We start from the raw sequence: 17,286 nt of genomic DNA, 5'->3' as shown, positions 1-17,286 counted from the left end.
TTCCCTGACCTTCACCATCTCCCAGAGCTTGCTCAAGCTCACGTCCATGGAGTTGGTGATGCCATCCAACCATCTCGTCCTCTGCTGTCCCCTTATCCTCCTGCCTTCAATCTTGCCTAGCATCAGGGTCTTTTCTAATGAGTCAACTCTTCACATCACGTAGCCAAAGTATTGGAGCTTCAGCATCAGTCCTTCCAATGAATGTTCAGGATTGATTTCCTTTAGGATTGACTGGCTTGACCTCTTTGCAGTTCAGGCAAGAATGCTCGAGTGGGTTGCCATGCTCCCCTCCAGGTGATCTTCCCAACCCAGAGATCGAACCCATTTCTCTTGTGTCTCCTGTGTTGGCAGGCTGGTTCTTTACCACTAGCACCACCTGGGAAGCCCAATGATGGTAGTGATGATGGTTGAAACTATGAGTCTGTAGTAGGTACTAGGAAATGTGCTCAGACTTTTACATGTAGAATTTCACTGACTCTCCATAGCATATATAAGGGAAGTGCCATGAAAAAAAAGAAGGGAAGGTGTTAGTTGCTTAGTTGTGTCTGACTCTTTGTGACCCCATAGACTGTAACCCATCAGGCTCTTCTGCCCATGGAATTCCCAAGGCAAGAATACTGGAGTGGGTAGCCATTCCTTTCTCCAAGGGATATTTCTGAAAGGGAGGTGCCATATTATGCCCATTTAACTGATGAGGAATCACATTTATAAGAGATGTGGTGATGTGCCATGTGTTGAAGTGAAGTCGCTCAGTCGTGTCCAACTCTTTGTGACCCCATGGATTGTAGCCTACCAGGCTTCTCTGTCCATGGGATTTTCTAGGCAAGAGTATTGGAGTGGGTTGCCATTTCCTTCTCCATCCAGCTGCTTAATGGTTGAGCTGAAATATGAAAGCAGTTCTGAATGATTCCAAAAGCTAGATCTCTTCAGAAGGAAGAGCAAAGATGGGAGGCAAGCTACATTTTCCTGAGACCTTTTCATTTGAAGAGGGGATAATGCCTTAGTCACCAGAACTGACATCAGTAAATACTCCAGAGGGGGAAAAACGTTCATCATCCAATGTCTCTGGAAAACCTGGATTAACCACAGCTAACCTGTTTCCTTATGCAGGACTTATCAGACCCTTTAATACGTTCACATATGTTGTGAATGTCCTAGTGGGAGACAGTGAAGTGGATCCTTGGTGATCCCTAAATCCTTCTTTCCCAGAACTTTTATGGGTATCATCAGCAAACTTTGAGAGAAGTTTGGCTAAGTCATGAGTAGTTGGGTTTCAGACCCAATAGTCAATGAAAAGGAACAGTTGGGAGCCAACTTCTCTCACCTGGGAAGAGGTCAGCTGTGGAGTGGAAGAGGGTCAGTACTAAGTCTAGGGGTTCATTCCATTATCACGGGGGGCAGAGGTCCTGGCCACACCCTACCCCATAATATTGACAGAAGGTTTCAGAGTAGGAATGGAATTCTCTAGTGGTCATTCTAGATGAGTGGGACAGGCAGAAAGGAATCAGAGCATGCCCATGAGCCAGAGACAGAAGGCAAAGCAGGGTCCCCTGATCTGGTCTGGGGAGGCTACAGTCTCTTCTCTTCTCCTCTCAGGGTCCCCGCGCTCCCGGTGAAGAACTTGAATGGTACAGGGCCAGTCCACCCGGCCCTGGCAGGTGAGGTCCAGTCGAGGATGGAAAAGAAGGGCGGGGCCCACGAGGTGGCAGCCCCACCAGTCTGCCCACTGACTCCGCCTCTTGGTGGGCGTGGCCCAGAGGGCACATCCCCTACCATTGGGCTATAACTCTGGGGTAGGCGGGGCCCGCAGAAGGCTGTCAACTTGGCTCCAACTTTGGGTGGGGCTGAGCGGGCACCATCCATGGGATACACCCCATCCACCCATCCGAGGATTCCTGGGTGTACCGGGTGGGCGGAGTCTGGGGAGAGACCCTAAGGGTCCTCTCCATGATGGGAGAGCAGGGTGGACAGGGCCTGGATGAGCACCCCGCCCCCTGACTATCGCTGCCCGGCGTCCCGCAGGGATGACTGGGATCCTGCTCTGCGCCGCGGGGCTGCCCGTCTGCCTGACCCGGGCCCCCAAGCCCATCCTGCACCCACCGCCGGTGAGCAAGAGTGACGTCAAGCCCGTGCCTGGCGTGCCCGGGGTGTGCCGCAAGACCAAGAAGAAGCACCTGAAGAAGAGTAGGCCTCCTAAGCTAGACCCTGACCCCTGAACTAACCCTGCTAACCCATCTGAGCTCTTCTGGCCCCATCCACCACCAACTCCGATTACATAAAACCTCAAGCAACCCCTGACATGTGACTCCCACCAGCCCTTACAGCTTCTGACCCTATCCTTCTGACTGACCCTGTTCTGAGCCATGCCCTCAGGGCTAGACTCGGGGTACAGTCAAGCCCAGCTCAATTCTGTCCTGCAGGTAAGAACCCTGAAGATGTGGTTCGAAGATACATGCAGAAGGTGAAGAATCCACCCGATGAGGTGAGCCCCTAAGCAAGGAGGGGGGCGGAGGGCAGGGAGCCTCCCCTCCAGAGATGAAGACCCCAGCACTTCACTCCTTGTGAGGTTCTATGTGTTACAGCTTCTTCTTCCAGTTTGTGGGTTTGCCTTCTCACTGTCTTTACAGCATCTTTTGATAAACACCAATGCTACGTTTAACAATCACATTTATCAACCTTTTGATAATCAACAGTTTTTGCATCTTATTTTTACCCATATTTTTCCAACAAAGGTATTTAAGCTTTGTTTTCAATAGTTAAGTCTTGAATCTGTCTGGAGGGGGTGTGAGGGAGTCATCTCTTCCTCTGCCATGCACCTGAATTCAGTACCTGGGGGTGTCCCCTCCCTTGGACAGATGGAGGCCAGAGAGGGGGCGGTCTGCTGCCCTTGGGGGTGGGGTGAGGGCCTGGCCCCTCCTGAGGCGCAGTGCTGACCTGGGGGTGTCCTGCCCCCCCCTAGTCTTCAGTCTCCCCTCTGTGCTCCCCCTGACCCCAGGACTGCACCATCTGCATGGAGCGACTGGTCACGGCCTCTGGCTACGAGGGCGTGCTTCGGCATAAGGGTGTTCGACCTGAGCTCGTGGGCCGCCTGGGCCGCTGTGGCCACATGTACCACCTGCTGTGCCTCGTGGCCATGTACTCCAATGGCAACAAGGTGGGCTGGCCGGGGGTGGGTGGGGGGACAGGCAGGAGGGCTGGGGAGGGGCCCAGACACCTGGGAACCTCACAGCCACGCCCCCTCCCCGCCCCAGGATGGCAGCCTGCAGTGCCCCACCTGCAAGGCCATCTACGGGGAGAAGACAGGCACTCAGCCTCCCGGGAAGATGGAGTTTCACCTCATCCCTCACTCGCTGCCTGGTTTCGCTGACACCCAGACCATCCGCATCGTCTACGACATCCCCACCGGCATCCAGGTGAGCCCTCAGGCCCCTGACTTTGAACTCGGCAGCGGTTCCCCACTGCCGTCTGTGGTTCAAGCCCCCTGCTGCCCCTCCCCACAGGGCCCTGAGCACCCCAACCCAGGCAAGAAGTTCACTGCAAGAGGCTTCCCACGCCACTGCTACCTGCCCAACAACGAGAAGGGCCGGAAGGTGGGTGTTGCGAGGGCAAGGGGGTGTGGGAGCAGGCCAGGGCCCCACCACTGAGCATAGCCATCTAGTGTGCGTGTGTCTAGCCCTGCCAGTGGCCTCAAAACCTCATTTCATTTAGCAGCCCGCTGAGGTCAAGGTCTTAACACCATTTTAGAGATAAACAAAGCCTCAGCGAGGGCAAGTCATTTGTATGAGGTCACACAGCGAGGTCACACAGGAGCCTGGATTTGACCCAAGCAGTCTAGACTCTTCACTGCCGCACCAGATGAGTGTCGGCTTTTACTTTTTGTTTTTCAAAAGAAGTCAGAAATTCTGATTTTCACATGAAACTTTCAGGTTTTTGAATACTGCCAACGAAGGAACGAAGCGGCTATTTAATACAGCGTGAGGTTCAAACCAAATACAGCTGAGGGTCATCAGTTTAAGACTCTTCACCCCAAAGAAATAGGCTGATAACATGGAAAGTGGTTTTACTGGGGGAGCTCAGAGTGGGAGTCAGTCTAGGGAAGGAAGTGAGCACGCTGGGTGGCCACGGAGAATCTTGCAGGGTAACCTCAGGGTGGCCGGCGAGGGACTCAGGCCGTGGGCCTGCCGGGCTGCCTGTGACCCTTGCTCGCTCCGCCCCCCATTTGCCCCGCCCACTGCCCCGCCCTCCAGGTGCTGAGGTTGCTCATCACCGCCTGGGAGCGGAGACTCATCTTCACCATAGGGACGTCCAACACCACAGGCGAGTCGGACACCGTGGTGTGGAACGAGATCCACCACAAGACCGAGTTTGGATCCAACCTGACGGGCCATGGCTACCCGGACGCTAGCTACCTAGACAACGTGCTGGCGGAGCTCACAGCCCAGGGTGTGTCTGAGGCTGTGGCCAAGGCCTGAGGCCCGAGGCTGCCCACCTTCCCTCCTGCTTTGCCCCTGGTCCGGCACATGCCTCCCTCCGCCCGCCGGGTGGGTCCTGGCGGCCCAGGTTCAGGGCTGGGGAGGAGCCTGCAGAAGGAGCCAGGAGCGTTCCGGGGATTTGGCTGGTAGCAGTTGGGATGATGGGAGGATGGCAGGCCAGCCGGCTTCGACCCTAGCTCTTTGAGAGTGTCGCAAGGGTGTACCGGAAAACGTAGCAACCTCCCTACTAAAAAGACAGAGCCCCACCCCCTCACACAAACACACGTGTCCTGTTGAACACATGCACGCACACCCACGTGCCTCTACTTACCCCCAGAGTGGGGGGGAAGAGACAGAAAGACCCCTGTGATACCCCATGTGGATTCCCATCTGTGTCTCTATCGCATCTGCACAGGCTTGTCTGCAAGCAGGGGCTCAGGGCTAGCACCTGGGGGCCCGATGGGGCTCCAGGAGAAAAGTGGGCGCTTGGGAAGCTCAGTCTCCCCCCATCTCTTCCACCCACTAATGGCCCACAGGGTGGAAGCCCCCAGATTATTCAGCAGTTTTGCAAAAGGGCAGGCCAGGGAGACAGACTAGAAGAATCTTATTTTGTGCTTATGTCTCTTCATCCTTCTGGGACCCTGACCTCCTCCCCTCCCATCCCCAAGCCTATGTCTGTCTCTGATAAAGGCACTGTTTTCCTTTCCTCCCCACCCCATTCTCTCCACCAAATCACTCCCAACATCAAGATCCAAAGGCTGGAGCTTCTGGCTTCAGGAGCGAGACGAGGAGGCCTGGCTTAGGCCAGCAGGTTTAAAAAGCAGGCCAGACAGCAAAGAGTCCATTTCCCTTTCCTCGGGAGTGGGCAGTGGGGTGGCTGATAGCCTCGGCCAACCAGGGGCCTGTTGCTCAGGCAACTCACCAGCTCCGCCTCTGTTGATTGGCTGCCATGGTGGAAGTCAGCCAAGATTTAAAGGGACGCCAGCGATTGCTCTTTTGAAAATCTACCAGTCCCACTGTGGGTGGAGAAATAAATGGTCTTTCTCCTCCTCAACTGGGTCTTTTCCTGTCAAGAAGGGGCGTGGGTGGCTCTGTTTCTGGGGGACTTCAGTCCATCCCATGGGAGAGCTTGCAACAAAATGGTGACCCAGGCCCACTGTCCCTGTCAGGCTCAGGCAGCTGGAGATGGAGGGTCCCCACGCTTCTCCTGTCCTGGGGTGGGATGGGGGTATGATGATGGCGGAGGCAGACCCTCCCAATCCTAGTCCCCAAGAGGGTACAAGTTGAAGTTCTGTTCTCCAGCACAGGTGCAAGGCAATGCACGGAGCTCCCGGGTTCAATGACTAGGAAAGACGAACTCAGGCTGGGAGCCTCCGGGAAACAATGGGGGAGCTGGGAGACGCTGTAATGGCTTGCGGGAACCTCAGAACCCCGGTCTCTGCCCTCGGGGAGGAGGACCAGGTTCTGTCTAGGGAGAGACAAGGACCTGTCCCGGATCTGCAGCAAGTCTATCAGCCTCTCACATCCCTGGAAGCTGGGAGGCTGTAGTGGATGCTGCAGCTCCAGGCGACCCCTGCTGGGCACCTTTGGGATAGCACCGCATCTTTCCTGGTCCTTAACGTTTCTGTCCTACCCTCTAGTTACACAAAATGGGAAATGAATATTTGGAGACCCTTCCAATCCTGCCAGTTGGGTGTTCCCCAACATTTTACCTTCTGTGATTCATTCTCAAACAAAAGCTCACCTCAATATAAAATCGCCCAGCCCCGTGATCCTCAAATCTCACATGCAATCTACATCACCTGTGGAACATGCTGACTGCCCCAATGCCTACCCTCATGCTCCCTCAGATTCTGATTCAGTTGATCCAGGAAGCTGCATTTCCAGTAGATACCCTGAGGATGGGCTGTGGACCACAGTCTGAGAAATCCCTCCCTATTTCCTACACTATTGCCATGGAACCCATTTTGAAAATCACACATATCAACTCACTCACTCATTTTATCCAGGGTAAACTGAGGCTCGAAGAGAAGGAAAGAGTCTGGCCGGAGGTCTCTCAGGCTTCAAGGGTCTGAGTCAGGCATACTGGGCTCTCGGCCTCAGTTATTCCTAAGGGCTCCTGATTGTAGAAGCTTGTGGTTAGGATTCTTGGCCAAGGACAGGGTTCAGGAGGATTGATGAGGTTACAGGGATTGGCAGACATGAAAATAGGAAGGGTTGAGCCCATTTTAGTCCCTGTCTGGGGCAACAAGGCCACATGGGCATCAGGGATTCAGGTACAGCTGTATCTAGCAGCTCAGGGCCAGGCTGCCCCTGTCAGTGTGGGTAGAGGCCAGTCCAGTGAAGCAGAGACCTCAAGCTGAGCCAAGTAAGTCAGAGTCCTTATTCCATCCACTCCAGTCTGCCTCAACCCAGAGGGTGAGATTCATTCAGTGCAAGGCTGGTTCCCAGCCAAAAGAGTTCCATGCCTGGGTTCTGGGCTTAGGACACATGGGACTAGGATATCTCTAGGAACCTGCAAGCCACAGCATCAGTGAGGTACAGGACAGCCACAAGGGGATTCCTGGGCCAGGGGATGCTGCGAAGCACCCAATGGCTCCTTCCTCCTCCTTCCAGGCTGATTCTGGCATCCCCTCAGGGCCTCAGGGGGCCCCAAACCACTTTCCCCTGCTCCTGCTGCTGGAACTCCTCATGGGCTTGGTCCAGGTCTGTGAGCACCTCCAGCAGGCGGGCAGCTGCCTCCCTCTGCCGAGCCAGGGCATCAGTACAGGCCCCTGAGAGAGAGAAGAGGCCATAGGGTTTCATCCAGGCCATGGCAGGCTGCTCTGGTTCAGATCCAGTGGCTGCCTCAGGCTCCGGATGTGCCTGGGGCCCCGAGAATCCTAAGATGTGCCAGAGCCGCACGTGCAGCTCCCTGACCTGCTGGTGGATTGCAAACTGGAGAGTGGGGTGGGGGTGGGGGGAAGGGGGCACGGAGACTGGGGTGGGAGGTCCTTGGCAAGCTGTGGGAGGTACCAAAGAAGAGAAAGAAAAGGGATTTCCTTATCCCCTTACCTTCCATGGCCCTGGAGCTCTGCTCTGGGTCTGCCTCCAAAGTTGTATGCATGTTGGAATCCTCCAGGAATTTCATCCTGAAAGTTAAGAGGGAGAAAACCAGGCTGGTCCCTGAGTCCCAATCCTGCTCTCGAACCCAGAGATTCTGCTGGTTGAAGGAGACATTACAGGTTCCCACTAAACCATCATCATCGCCATCATCATCACAGCAAACATAGAGTGTCTGATGCTATTCCAAGCCCGTTCCATGTATAAACTCGTTTAATTAGCACAAAACACAGGTGGATACTTACTAGTGGCTCCATGACACAGATGATCGCTGAGACAGAGAGACGTAAAGTAACTTGCCTAAGGTTGCACAGCATAATAATAATTGTTACCCTTTATTATTAGAAAGGGTATTATATTTTATGTTTTTATTATATAGAAAGCTAGCTATGTGTCCAGGCACTTACAAAGTGCTTTACCTGTATAAGCTCATTTGGTCCTCATGACAACCCCATGAGGTAAGGACTGTTGGTACCCTAATTTTCCAGACTGAGAAAACTGAGGTACAGAGAAGGTAAGCAACTTGCCCAAGGTCACACAGCCAGTCCAGAACTTGAAACCAGGCAGGCCAGCTTCAGGACTCACACTGTAAGCTGGAACAAATCTCCACTGCTGAGTTACAGTGATCCTGAGGTCAGCCAAGAGGGGCTGGGGACACACATCCACACTTGATGCCTGTGTCTCGGGAGTCCTGGGTATCAAAGGATCTCAAGATCCATGGAACTTCCCTGGCAGCCCAGTGGTTAAGACTCTGAGCTTCCAATGTTGGGGGCAAGGGTTCAATCCCTGGTTGGGGAACTAAGACCCTACATGCCATGTGGCATGGCCAAAGTGGAAAAAAAATAAAAAAGGTCCCAAGATCTAGTTCTGTACTAGAGCCCACCTGAGGATGAAAACAGTCCTCCCCTAGAGCCTGGCCCCACCCAGAAGCTCATCAGAGGCACATGGGAAGAATGAACTGGTGATCATGGGGAGGACACAGCGAAGTGGGTTGCGGGATGGGACCCACCTGAGCCGGTCCCGCCCCAGAAGCAGCTGCCGATACACCATCTGGGTCTCAGCATCAGGATCCAGTGGGTCACTCCAGTCCCCCAGGGTGACGGCCGAGTGCGTGCGGCTGCAGCCGGAAGCTGGGGTGACACAGCGACATCATCTGTAACTTTGCATTCCCCTTCCAGAAGCCTCCATGGCCAAGCCCTGCCCCTCAGACTTCTAAAACCACTCTTCAAACCTACTGCTTCCTTCCAGTCACACTGCCTCTGCCTTTACCCAACAGAGGAACAGCCTCGCTTCTCTCCATGCCCCTCCCACACTCTAGGCTCAGCCACACAGACCTTTCTCGATCCTTCAGCCTGTCTTTGCTCTGCCTGAAACACTCTCTTCCTCTGTCCCTTTCTCCAACTTCACTACTTAACTCTTACTCTTCTCGCAGGTCATACTTGAGCCGCACCTCCTCCAGGAAGCCCTTCTTGCTGTCCTACCCTGGGACTGGGCCAGAGGGGTTCACTGGTGTCTTAAAAGCCTCATCTTGGCACTTGTAACACTGTATTACAATTGTCTGGTTATTCATTTATTTTCCTGAGAACAAGCCTGGCATTTGGTAGGCACTTGGAAAAAAGTATCTGTGTGCCAGGCAGTGTTCTAATCGTTTCGCATATATCAACTTATTTAATCCTCACAGCAACCCTGCAAGGTGGACATTATCATCAGGCCCATTTTACGCTTGAGGAGACTAAGGCAGAGAGAGGTTAAGTAACTTGCTCAAGGTTGCAAGGCCAGCCCAGGCGGGGACACCCTGTGATTGACAGGTGTGGAGGGCGGAGCCTGAGTCCGCCCTGCCTCCTCACCTGAGCGCTCGGCCTGGAGACAGCAGGTCCAGTGCCCGCTGCGGAAGGCACCGGGGTGGCAGGAAGCCAGCTTGTCCGGGTTGGGGGCGCTGGCCTTGCGCAGGGCCGACACCCATTGGTTGAGCTCGTTCACATTCTGTGGGGAGATGGAAGAGCAGTCAGAGATGGGTTGGGAGCCCAAAGGCGCCCCCTGCTCCTCCCCCATCCGGGCGGCGCCTCACCTTGCACTGGAGGTAGGAGGTGTGCATCGCCCCTGCGCCGTCCTGCGTCACCACCTGCATCACGTGCGGCAGCTGGAAGGCGCCCTCGTCCACGCGCTCCACGGCTCGGATGTGCGACACGGGGATGGAGGAGCGCATCTGCGAGAGAGGGCTGTCGCTGCAGGGCGGGCTAGGGACCGGGGCCAGGGAGACCGGGCTCGGGGACAGCTTTCCTGTGGGTGTGTGCATCCGGCGGTGTGTTCTGGCATGGGGACAGTCAACTTTGTGCACCTGTCCTATGTGTGTGTCCACTTGGCGGCCCTGTGAGTCCTGCAGTCTTGGCCCATCACTCTCCCACTGATAACTTCTCTGGGCATCAGTTTCCATCATCATCATCACCATCACAGTGGCAACCCCTGCTACTGCACTTGGGATGTGGTTCTAAGCGCTCTACATTTACCAACTTATTTTATCATAATAACAGATTTCTGAGGCTGGGTCTATCATTCCTCCCAATTTACAGATGAGAAAACTGAGGCATAAGAGAATAAAGGGCCCTTCAGAGGCCACTCAGCTGGTGCAGCTAGAATTGGAACCCAGGGAGCTGAACTCTAGAATCTACACTCTGCTGATAAAGTAGAAAGAATAAGTGTAGGCACCATCTCCATTGGTAGCTTTTATGATTTGCGGGTGTGCAGACACAGAAATGGGTAGATCCCCGTGGGTGTCTCAGTTTGAGCTAGACTTGAATGGCAGCCCCATGGAGCAGGGAGTTCGTGTTTTGTTTATTGCATTATCTCCAGCACTAGAACACTGCATGGTACACAGTAGGTACTCGATAAGTGCTTGATGGGTGAATGGATGGGTGAATGAATGCCTGAACATGAGTGCCTGTACCTCTGGGTGAGAGATCCAATTTTCTATGAACCTCTATGGTACGTAGGTGCATGGGTAGTTCAGTGGTAGAATTCTTGCCTGCCACGCGGGAGGCCCAGGTTCAATTCCCAGCCCATGCAGCCACAGCATCCCCTTTGGGCTTCCCAGGTGGGGTTAGTGGTAAAGAACCAGCCTGCCAATGCAGGAAACAAGAAAGACTCAGATTTGATCCCTGGGTTAAGAAGATCCCCTAGAGGAGGGCATGGCAACCCACTCCAGTATTCTTGCCTGGAGCATCCCATGGACAGAAGAGCCTGGCGGGCTGACGTCCATAGGCTAACAAAAGAGTCAGACACGACCAAAGCGACTTAGCATGCATGGTATGCGGGCAGAGACCTGCCTGGAAACAGCTGCGGAGGGTTAAGCATTGTCCATGCCCTGGGAGTGTCCACATCTGGGTGGGTACGTCCCAGCCGCCACAGGTGCACATGCTGAAGACTGTCTGATGGTGCCTGTAGGTGTTTGCCTGTCCCTGTTCTGTGCCCACCTGGACCCACAGGTGTAAGCAGAGCCTGGCCTTAGAATTTGAGTTTGCTAAGCTGCCTTGGGACCTTGGGCAAGTCTTTGTCCCCTCCTGGGCCCCCGCATCCCCCTGGGTACAAAGAGGCAGCTCTGTGAGGGAGGCCACTGCGGAAGTCCCTCCACCGCGGGCTGCAGCCCCACCTGCCACTCAGGACTCTTGGAGTAGGAGAGCGTCTCCCCGCTGAGCCGGAAGTAGCGCTTCTTGAAGGCAAAGCGTGTGGCCAGGCCGGCGGGCTCCTCCTTGCGCTTGAGCAGGTAGCCTTCTCGGACGGTCACTGAAGGCGGGACCAGGGCCCTGGCCGGGCCCCCAGCCTCTGGAAGGTGGGGAGGGGGGACTGGGAACCCTTCCACCTTCCGAGGGGCTCATGGAGGAGCGGGATTCTCGGCTCCCCGAGAGGCGGGAGGATGAGTAAGATGGACTCTACTTTCTCCATAGGGAATGGTATTACTGAGGGCTGGGGTAGGGAATGGGGGTGGCAGGGAGTGGGAGCCCCAAAGTTGGCCTTGGTGATCCCCTTCCAACTTGAGGGGTGTACAGGCACCAGCAGGAGTCAGTCCAGGGAGTAAGGGCCCTGGATCTAGCTACCCTTAGGGAGTCCAGACATAGGCCCTCCCACCCTGGCATACAGGGACCCCACCAGGTCACAACCAGGCCTCCACATTCCCACAGGGTGCTCCTAGGTGATTCGGACCCAAGTACCTCATGACCGGGGCCCCACATTATCATATAGACTCGTCCCTAACTCCTCTGCTTAAAACCATCCCATAGGGAGTTCCCTGGGGGTCCAGTGGTTAAGAGGCCGCCTGCCAATGCAGGGGACACAAGCTGGATTCCTGGTCGGGGAACGAAGATTCCGCATGCCGCGGGGTAATGAAGCCCGCAGGCCACAACTACTGAGCCCACAGGCCACAACTAGAGAGAAGCCCTCGTGCCACAACTAAGGCCTGACGCAGCCAAGTAAATAAATACTTAAATGTTAACAAAATAAAACTACCCTGTGGTTCCACTTCACTCCAGGTAAGAGCCAAAATGCTTCCAGCAACCCCACAGGACCTGCCCCCTCACCGCTCCTCCACTCCCTCTCGTTCATTCTTCTTCACTGCCCCCCCCCCCGCACTGTCCACCCCAGGGCCTTTGCACACCCTGTCCCCATCCCAAAACACTTTCTCAGGATCCTCACTGCTTGCTCTCTGTCCTCGTTCAGGTCTTTGCTCTAATATCACCCTGGGGAAGCCATTCCTGGCCACCCTCTCTAAAAGGCTGATCTGCCACCCCCAGCCCAATATTCCCTTCCCTCCTTTATTTTTATTCCTTAGCACTTTTCTCTCCCTAATGCACCACATGATTTGTTAACTCATCTTGTTTACTGCCGGTTGTCTCCACTAGAATAAAATTTCCACATGAGCAGGAACTTCTGTCTCATCCACTGCTGTGTCCCCAGACCCTAGAATGGTGTCTAGAACATTTTTAGCAGGCGCTTAATAGATTTCTGCCAATGGAGTGAGTACCATGCCACGATCCCCTCTCACATCTCCACAGGGGCTGAAACGGCCTGGAGGGCCTGCGTCTGTTCATCCCTGGGCCATATGCCAGGAAGGGTTTGCTGACTGACTAGCTGACCCACAGGTGCACAGTGTCAGTGAGTGCTGGGGTTGTGGAGGCGTGGCAGACGGGTAGGTCCTGAGGGTCCCGTAAAGTGACAAGTTGGCTGTGGCAGGGCCACGGGAACTCACCCTCCTTCCCATCCACGTCCACCAGCTGGTCCAAGAAGTCTCTCACCCTGGAAATACTCTGCAGCAGGAAGGGGTGTAGGGGAGCCATCCACAGCTCCTTGCCCTGGCCCAGCTGCTGGCCTAGATTTCCGATGCTCTGCACAGCCTGGAGCAAAGGAGCAGGGGGTGCTGCCAGGGCCAAGGTCACTGCAGCGGGGAAGGGCCTCTATGGACCCAGAGAGGAGCCCCAGAGTCCTGGCTGCCAACTCAGTGCTCAACAAAAGGAGAAAGTGATAGAAGCACCTGCCTGAAAAGACATCTGTTCCTCTCTGTACACAGATGTGTGTCCCCAGTGCTTTTATTCTATCCCCCATCTAGAACCCAAATAACCTCATTCAGACTGCTTGATCTCATCATACATACCTGAGCCCATCAGAACCTCCAAATGTGGCCCCTCTGTGAATGATGATCTGATTCATACTAAAGTGTAAATGACTGCTAGCCTGCTTCCCACCTTCCCCCAGAAGGGGAGGGGCTTCATTCCAAAGAGGGAATTGAGAGCAAAAAGAAAGCCTTCACACTGGGACTTCCCCCTCATGGTCCAGTGGCTAAGACTCCATGCTTCCAGTGCAGGGGGCCCCAGGTTCAATCCCTGATCAGGGAACTAGATCCCACATGCCACAACTAAGAGTTTGCATGTTGCAACTAAAGATCCCACATGGCACAACTAAGACTTGGCACAGCCTAATTAATTTTAAAAAGCTGATGGTGCCACGTCAAACAGATGTCTCTGGGTCTCACTTCGGTCTTCCATGGGTCTGGCCTCCCAGTTTGGTCCTCCCATGCTCCTCCCTGGCTAAGAACACCCAGGATCTGGGGGGTGGGGAGTCCTCCACTGCCTGCACCTTGGCAAGCAGCAGCAGTGAGCGGCTGGTCTGGGGATCCGCGTGCTGGTCCCGGAGGTCAAAGAGCTTCGGGGTGAGGATGGCAGGTGCGAAGAATCTCAGGAAGAGAAAGCCGCTTATGGCCAGGTACTTCACGTCCTGCGGAGAGGAGCAGCAGGTGAGGGGTGTCCTCCAAACCCACTTCCCAGTCGGGGAAACTGGGACAGCAAGGACAAGGGATCGGTGGTTCAGGGAGAAGAAGTAGAAGGGGACATGGCTCAGGAGGCCTTCCTGTCTGCCAAGGAGACTTTTCTTCTCTGGGCCTCAGTTTCCCCACCTGGAGAATGGAGTGATATACCAATTCTGCACCTTCAGACTTAGCCAAACATCCTCAGAGTCTGCTTTGTGCCAGGCGCTGTGCAAAGGGCACAGGAGGCGTCATCATTATTCCCGATTTACAGCTGAGTAAGCAGAAGCTCAGAGATGTCAACTGACTAGCCCCAGGTCATGCAGCTGATGAGCAGAGGAAGCAGGATTCAAACCCAGATCTGTGATTTCTGATCATGAATAGCAACAGACCAGATATTTCTCCATGTATTTGCTTATTTAATACTCACCCTTGGAAGTTCTGTGTCTCCATTTTACAGAGGAAGCAACTGAGACCCAGAGAGGGAAGGTCACTTGCCTAAGGTCACACAGCAATAAGTGGCAGAGCCAGGATTTGAACCCAGGCAGAATTTGAACTCTGCTCTTCATCACACTGTCCTTCATTCAATACTAGCTACTGGGTGTCAAAAACCAAGCCTGCACTGTCACGATTATTCCTCAAGCAATCCATGGGGTAGTACTACTATCCCCATTTTCCAGATGAAGAAACTGAGTCTTGGTAGCAAACCCAGTTCAGCTGGCTCCTTGCACAACCCCCAGTCCCAGCCTCTGCCCTCCACAAATTGTAAAGCATGGTTCCCCTCTGTGTGACACCCAGGCCTGGGCCACCTGCACATAAGGCTGGTTCTCCCAGCTCCAGAGGGGACTTGGGAAGAGGCGTATCTCTCTCCTGGGCGCTGACCCCCTCCAAATGGCTCCTCACCTACCCATCACACTCACCAAGCTATATTTAGCCCCCGAGAATATGCTGCAGTGTTTATTTAGGGGTTGTATTCACACATAAAACAATACCCTCTCTGGGTATGTGCCAACTTTCCAGGGCACCTCTGCATTGACACTGAGCGTTGCCAGGAGCTGGGTCCCTGGAGCTGCCCAGAGATGGGGGAGGAGGTCCCACAGATCTGGAACCCCAAACTGCCCCCAGGCTGCCCCCATCCCAGCCCGCCACGTTCCTGGGTAACTTTAGCCTTTGACGTCAGCTCATTAACTTCCTCCTTTCCTGAGAAGGAGGAACCAGGTGTCAGAGTGGCAGAGACAGGGGTTGCTTGGGTCCCTCTGACCCCCTCCATCTTCGTGGGCATGAGGAAATCTCTGTTCCCTGCCCGCAGCCATTGCTCACTGAGGGACACTTGGGTATCACTGATCGGGGCTCTTCCCACAAGTGCCAGGCTGTCTGGGGAGCTGATCTCCCGCTTCCCCCAACCCCACCCCGAATGTGTCCCACTTAGCACCTCCTCCAGCGGCCGAGGCAAGAGCCCCACAGTGTGGGGTGTAAATCAGCCTCATCCCAGTTGGAGGCCCAGGCTCAGGTCTGAGGAGGAGGATGAGGGGAGGAGGGAGAGATTCCCCCCTGGGAGCCTGGAGGCTGAGCCTTGAGTCCACAACTCTTAGCCAAAGCACCTCATCTCTCTGGGCCTCAGTTTCTTCCTCTGTAAAATGGGATAATACTGGCACCCACCTCACGGGGTGGATGTGAAGACTAGATGAGGTAATAAATATGCAAAACAAAGTCTGACCCCTAGTCAGGGCAGTATATAGTGTTGTTGCGGTGGTTGTTTGGTCACTCAGTCATGTCTGACTCTTTGCAACCTTATGGACTGTAGCCCTTCAGGCTCCTCTGTCCGTGGGATTCTCCGTGCAAGAATACTGGAGGGGGTTGCTGTGTTCTCCAGGGGATCTTCCCGACCCAGGGATGGAACCTGCATGTCCTGCATCTCCTGCATTGGCAGGCAGATTCTTTACCACTAAGCCACCAGGGAAGTCCCAATATATGTAGTGTTAGCTACTGTTATTATTATCATCCTCATCATCACCACTATCATCACCCCTGGGCCCCAGATCCTGCCAGAACACTGTCCCCACTTCTGCCAAGACACACAGCACCTCGGGGTGGGCAGCCCAGGTTCTGTCCCGCTCCTCCCCTGCTTCTCTCTGTGGCCCTGGACAAGCCACTGCCCCTCCTCAGCCTCAGTCTCCCCATCTGCCCAATGGGACCACCTGGCCCACCTCATGCTCCACCTGGGGAAAACGCTCCTCCACGCGCTGGCGCAGCTGCTTGAAGGCGAGGCGCATGGCAGGCGGGCAGCGCCCCACGGAGCCCACAATGGCATCCACAATAGGCCCCAGGTAGCCCGTCAGCAGCCCCAGGCTGGCCTCCCGCACATGTTCCTCGGAGGGTGCACCCTTGAAGGAGATTCTCCTGGAGAAGCAAGCAGCGGGTTGTGCCTCAGAACCCAGCATCTGCCCACTCAAAACCCTCTACTGGCCCCTACTAAGCTCAGAGAGCACCCACCTTCCCATTCCTTCTCCATGGCCTCCCCCGCTACTTGTCCATTCCCGCTGCGGGGAGTCACCTCCTCAAAGAGGACATCTCTCCCCACTGCTCACCATCATAGACCCGGGTTCCCTGCATTTTCAGTGCAGACCTGCCAGACATGCACTGCTGCCCCAGGACCTTTGCACTTGCTGTTTCCCCTGCCTGGAACATCTTCCAGCAGACCTGCACACGACTCCCTCCCTCACCTCCTCCAAGCCTTAGACTCCACATCCCTTTCTCTGTAAGGCTGTCCCTGTGACCTCCCTATGGAATATCACAAGCCCCTCCCCTGCTTCTGGCTCTTCCCATGACCCTCCCTCACTTTACTTCCCTCCATTTCACTAATCACCTGCAAGAATCTTCTTTAGTTTATTAATATTACCTGTCTCCCCCAAAAAGACAGATTTGTGTCCATTTGTTTCCTGATACAAACTCAGCGTTCAGCCTAGTGCTTGGCACATACATGCATGTGTGTGTGTTGGGGGGGATGCGCTCAGTCACTCAACTGTGTCCAACTTTTTGCGACCCCATGGACTATAACCCCCCAGGCTCCTCTGTCCATGGAATTCTTCAGGCAAGAATACTGGAGTGGATAACCATTCCCTTCTCCAGGGGATCTTCCTGACACAGGAATCGAACCCAGGTCTCCTGCATTGCAAGCATATTCTTTACCTTCTGAGCCACCAAAGTCACCTTAAGTAGCCTGATTGTTCCCAATTAACAAATGAGGAAACTGAGGCTCAGAGAAGTCCCCTTGCCAATAGGTGGCAGAACATAGATCAGAACTCAGGGTTGCCAGTTCCAGAGTCTGTCTGCACCCTGCCCTGCCCAGTCCCTAGATGCCACTGCTCCCTGCGGGTACCCACTGAGTCCCACTGTCTTTGCCAGCTGTCCTGGAAAAGTTCT

The 17,286-nt window shown here is 54.7% G+C and overlaps 2 protein-coding genes and 1 non-coding gene across 8 annotated transcripts in view; 2 read left to right on the top strand and 1 right to left on the bottom strand.

Annotated features, from left to right (window-relative positions):
* Positions 1-5,756, top strand: part of DTX1 (deltex E3 ubiquitin ligase 1) — a 39,246-nt gene extending 33,490 nt beyond the window's left edge. The window contains exons 4-10 of the mRNA XM_065904690.1: positions 1,597-1,658; positions 2,023-2,184; positions 2,421-2,482; positions 2,996-3,154; positions 3,252-3,413; positions 3,501-3,590; positions 4,248-5,756. Of these exons, the coding sequence (XP_065760762.1) occupies positions 1,597-1,658; positions 2,023-2,184; positions 2,421-2,482; positions 2,996-3,154; positions 3,252-3,413; positions 3,501-3,590; positions 4,248-4,472 (922 nt within the window). The 3' untranslated portion in view covers positions 4,473-5,756. The remainder of the gene's footprint in view (positions 1-1,596; positions 1,659-2,022; positions 2,185-2,420; positions 2,483-2,995; positions 3,155-3,251; positions 3,414-3,500; positions 3,591-4,247) is intronic.
* A 929-nt stretch (positions 5,757-6,685) lies between these two features.
* The window catches only part of RASAL1 (RAS protein activator like 1), a 31,684-nt gene continuing 21,083 nt past the window's right edge, over positions 6,686-17,286 (bottom strand). For 3 of the 6 annotated variants that reach the window (XM_065904366.1, XM_065904369.1, XM_065904370.1), the window contains 9 exons: positions 16,071-16,263; positions 13,698-13,835; positions 12,814-12,958; positions 11,221-11,393; positions 9,643-9,780; positions 9,422-9,557; positions 8,584-8,704; positions 7,556-7,603; positions 6,686-7,251 (listed from right to left, as the gene is read on the bottom strand). In XM_065904366.1, the coding sequence (XP_065760438.1) occupies positions 7,107-7,251; positions 7,556-7,603; positions 8,584-8,704; positions 9,422-9,557; positions 9,643-9,780; positions 11,221-11,393; positions 12,814-12,958; positions 13,698-13,835; positions 16,071-16,263 (1,237 nt within the window). In that variant the 3' untranslated portion in view covers positions 6,686-7,106. Of the gene's footprint in view, positions 7,252-7,555; positions 7,604-8,583; positions 8,705-9,421; positions 9,558-9,642; positions 9,781-11,220; positions 11,394-12,813; positions 12,959-13,697; positions 13,836-16,061; positions 16,264-17,286 lie in introns of all 6 variants that reach the window. The other 3 variants (XM_065904365.1, XM_065904368.1, XM_065904367.1) reach the window with 2 other exon arrangements.
* On the top strand, positions 10,567-10,637 carry TRNAG-GCC (transfer RNA glycine (anticodon GCC)). Its single transcript has one exon. It is a non-coding gene; the product is annotated as a tRNA-Gly (tRNA).

This window comes from Muntiacus reevesi, chromosome 13, assembly GCF_963930625.1.
Source record: "Muntiacus reevesi chromosome 13, mMunRee1.1, whole genome shotgun sequence".
Classification (NCBI taxonomy): domain Eukaryota; kingdom Metazoa; phylum Chordata; class Mammalia; order Artiodactyla; family Cervidae; genus Muntiacus; species Muntiacus reevesi.
Note: the sequence above shows the minus strand (reverse complement) of the source record. Positions and strands in the feature narration are given on the sequence as shown.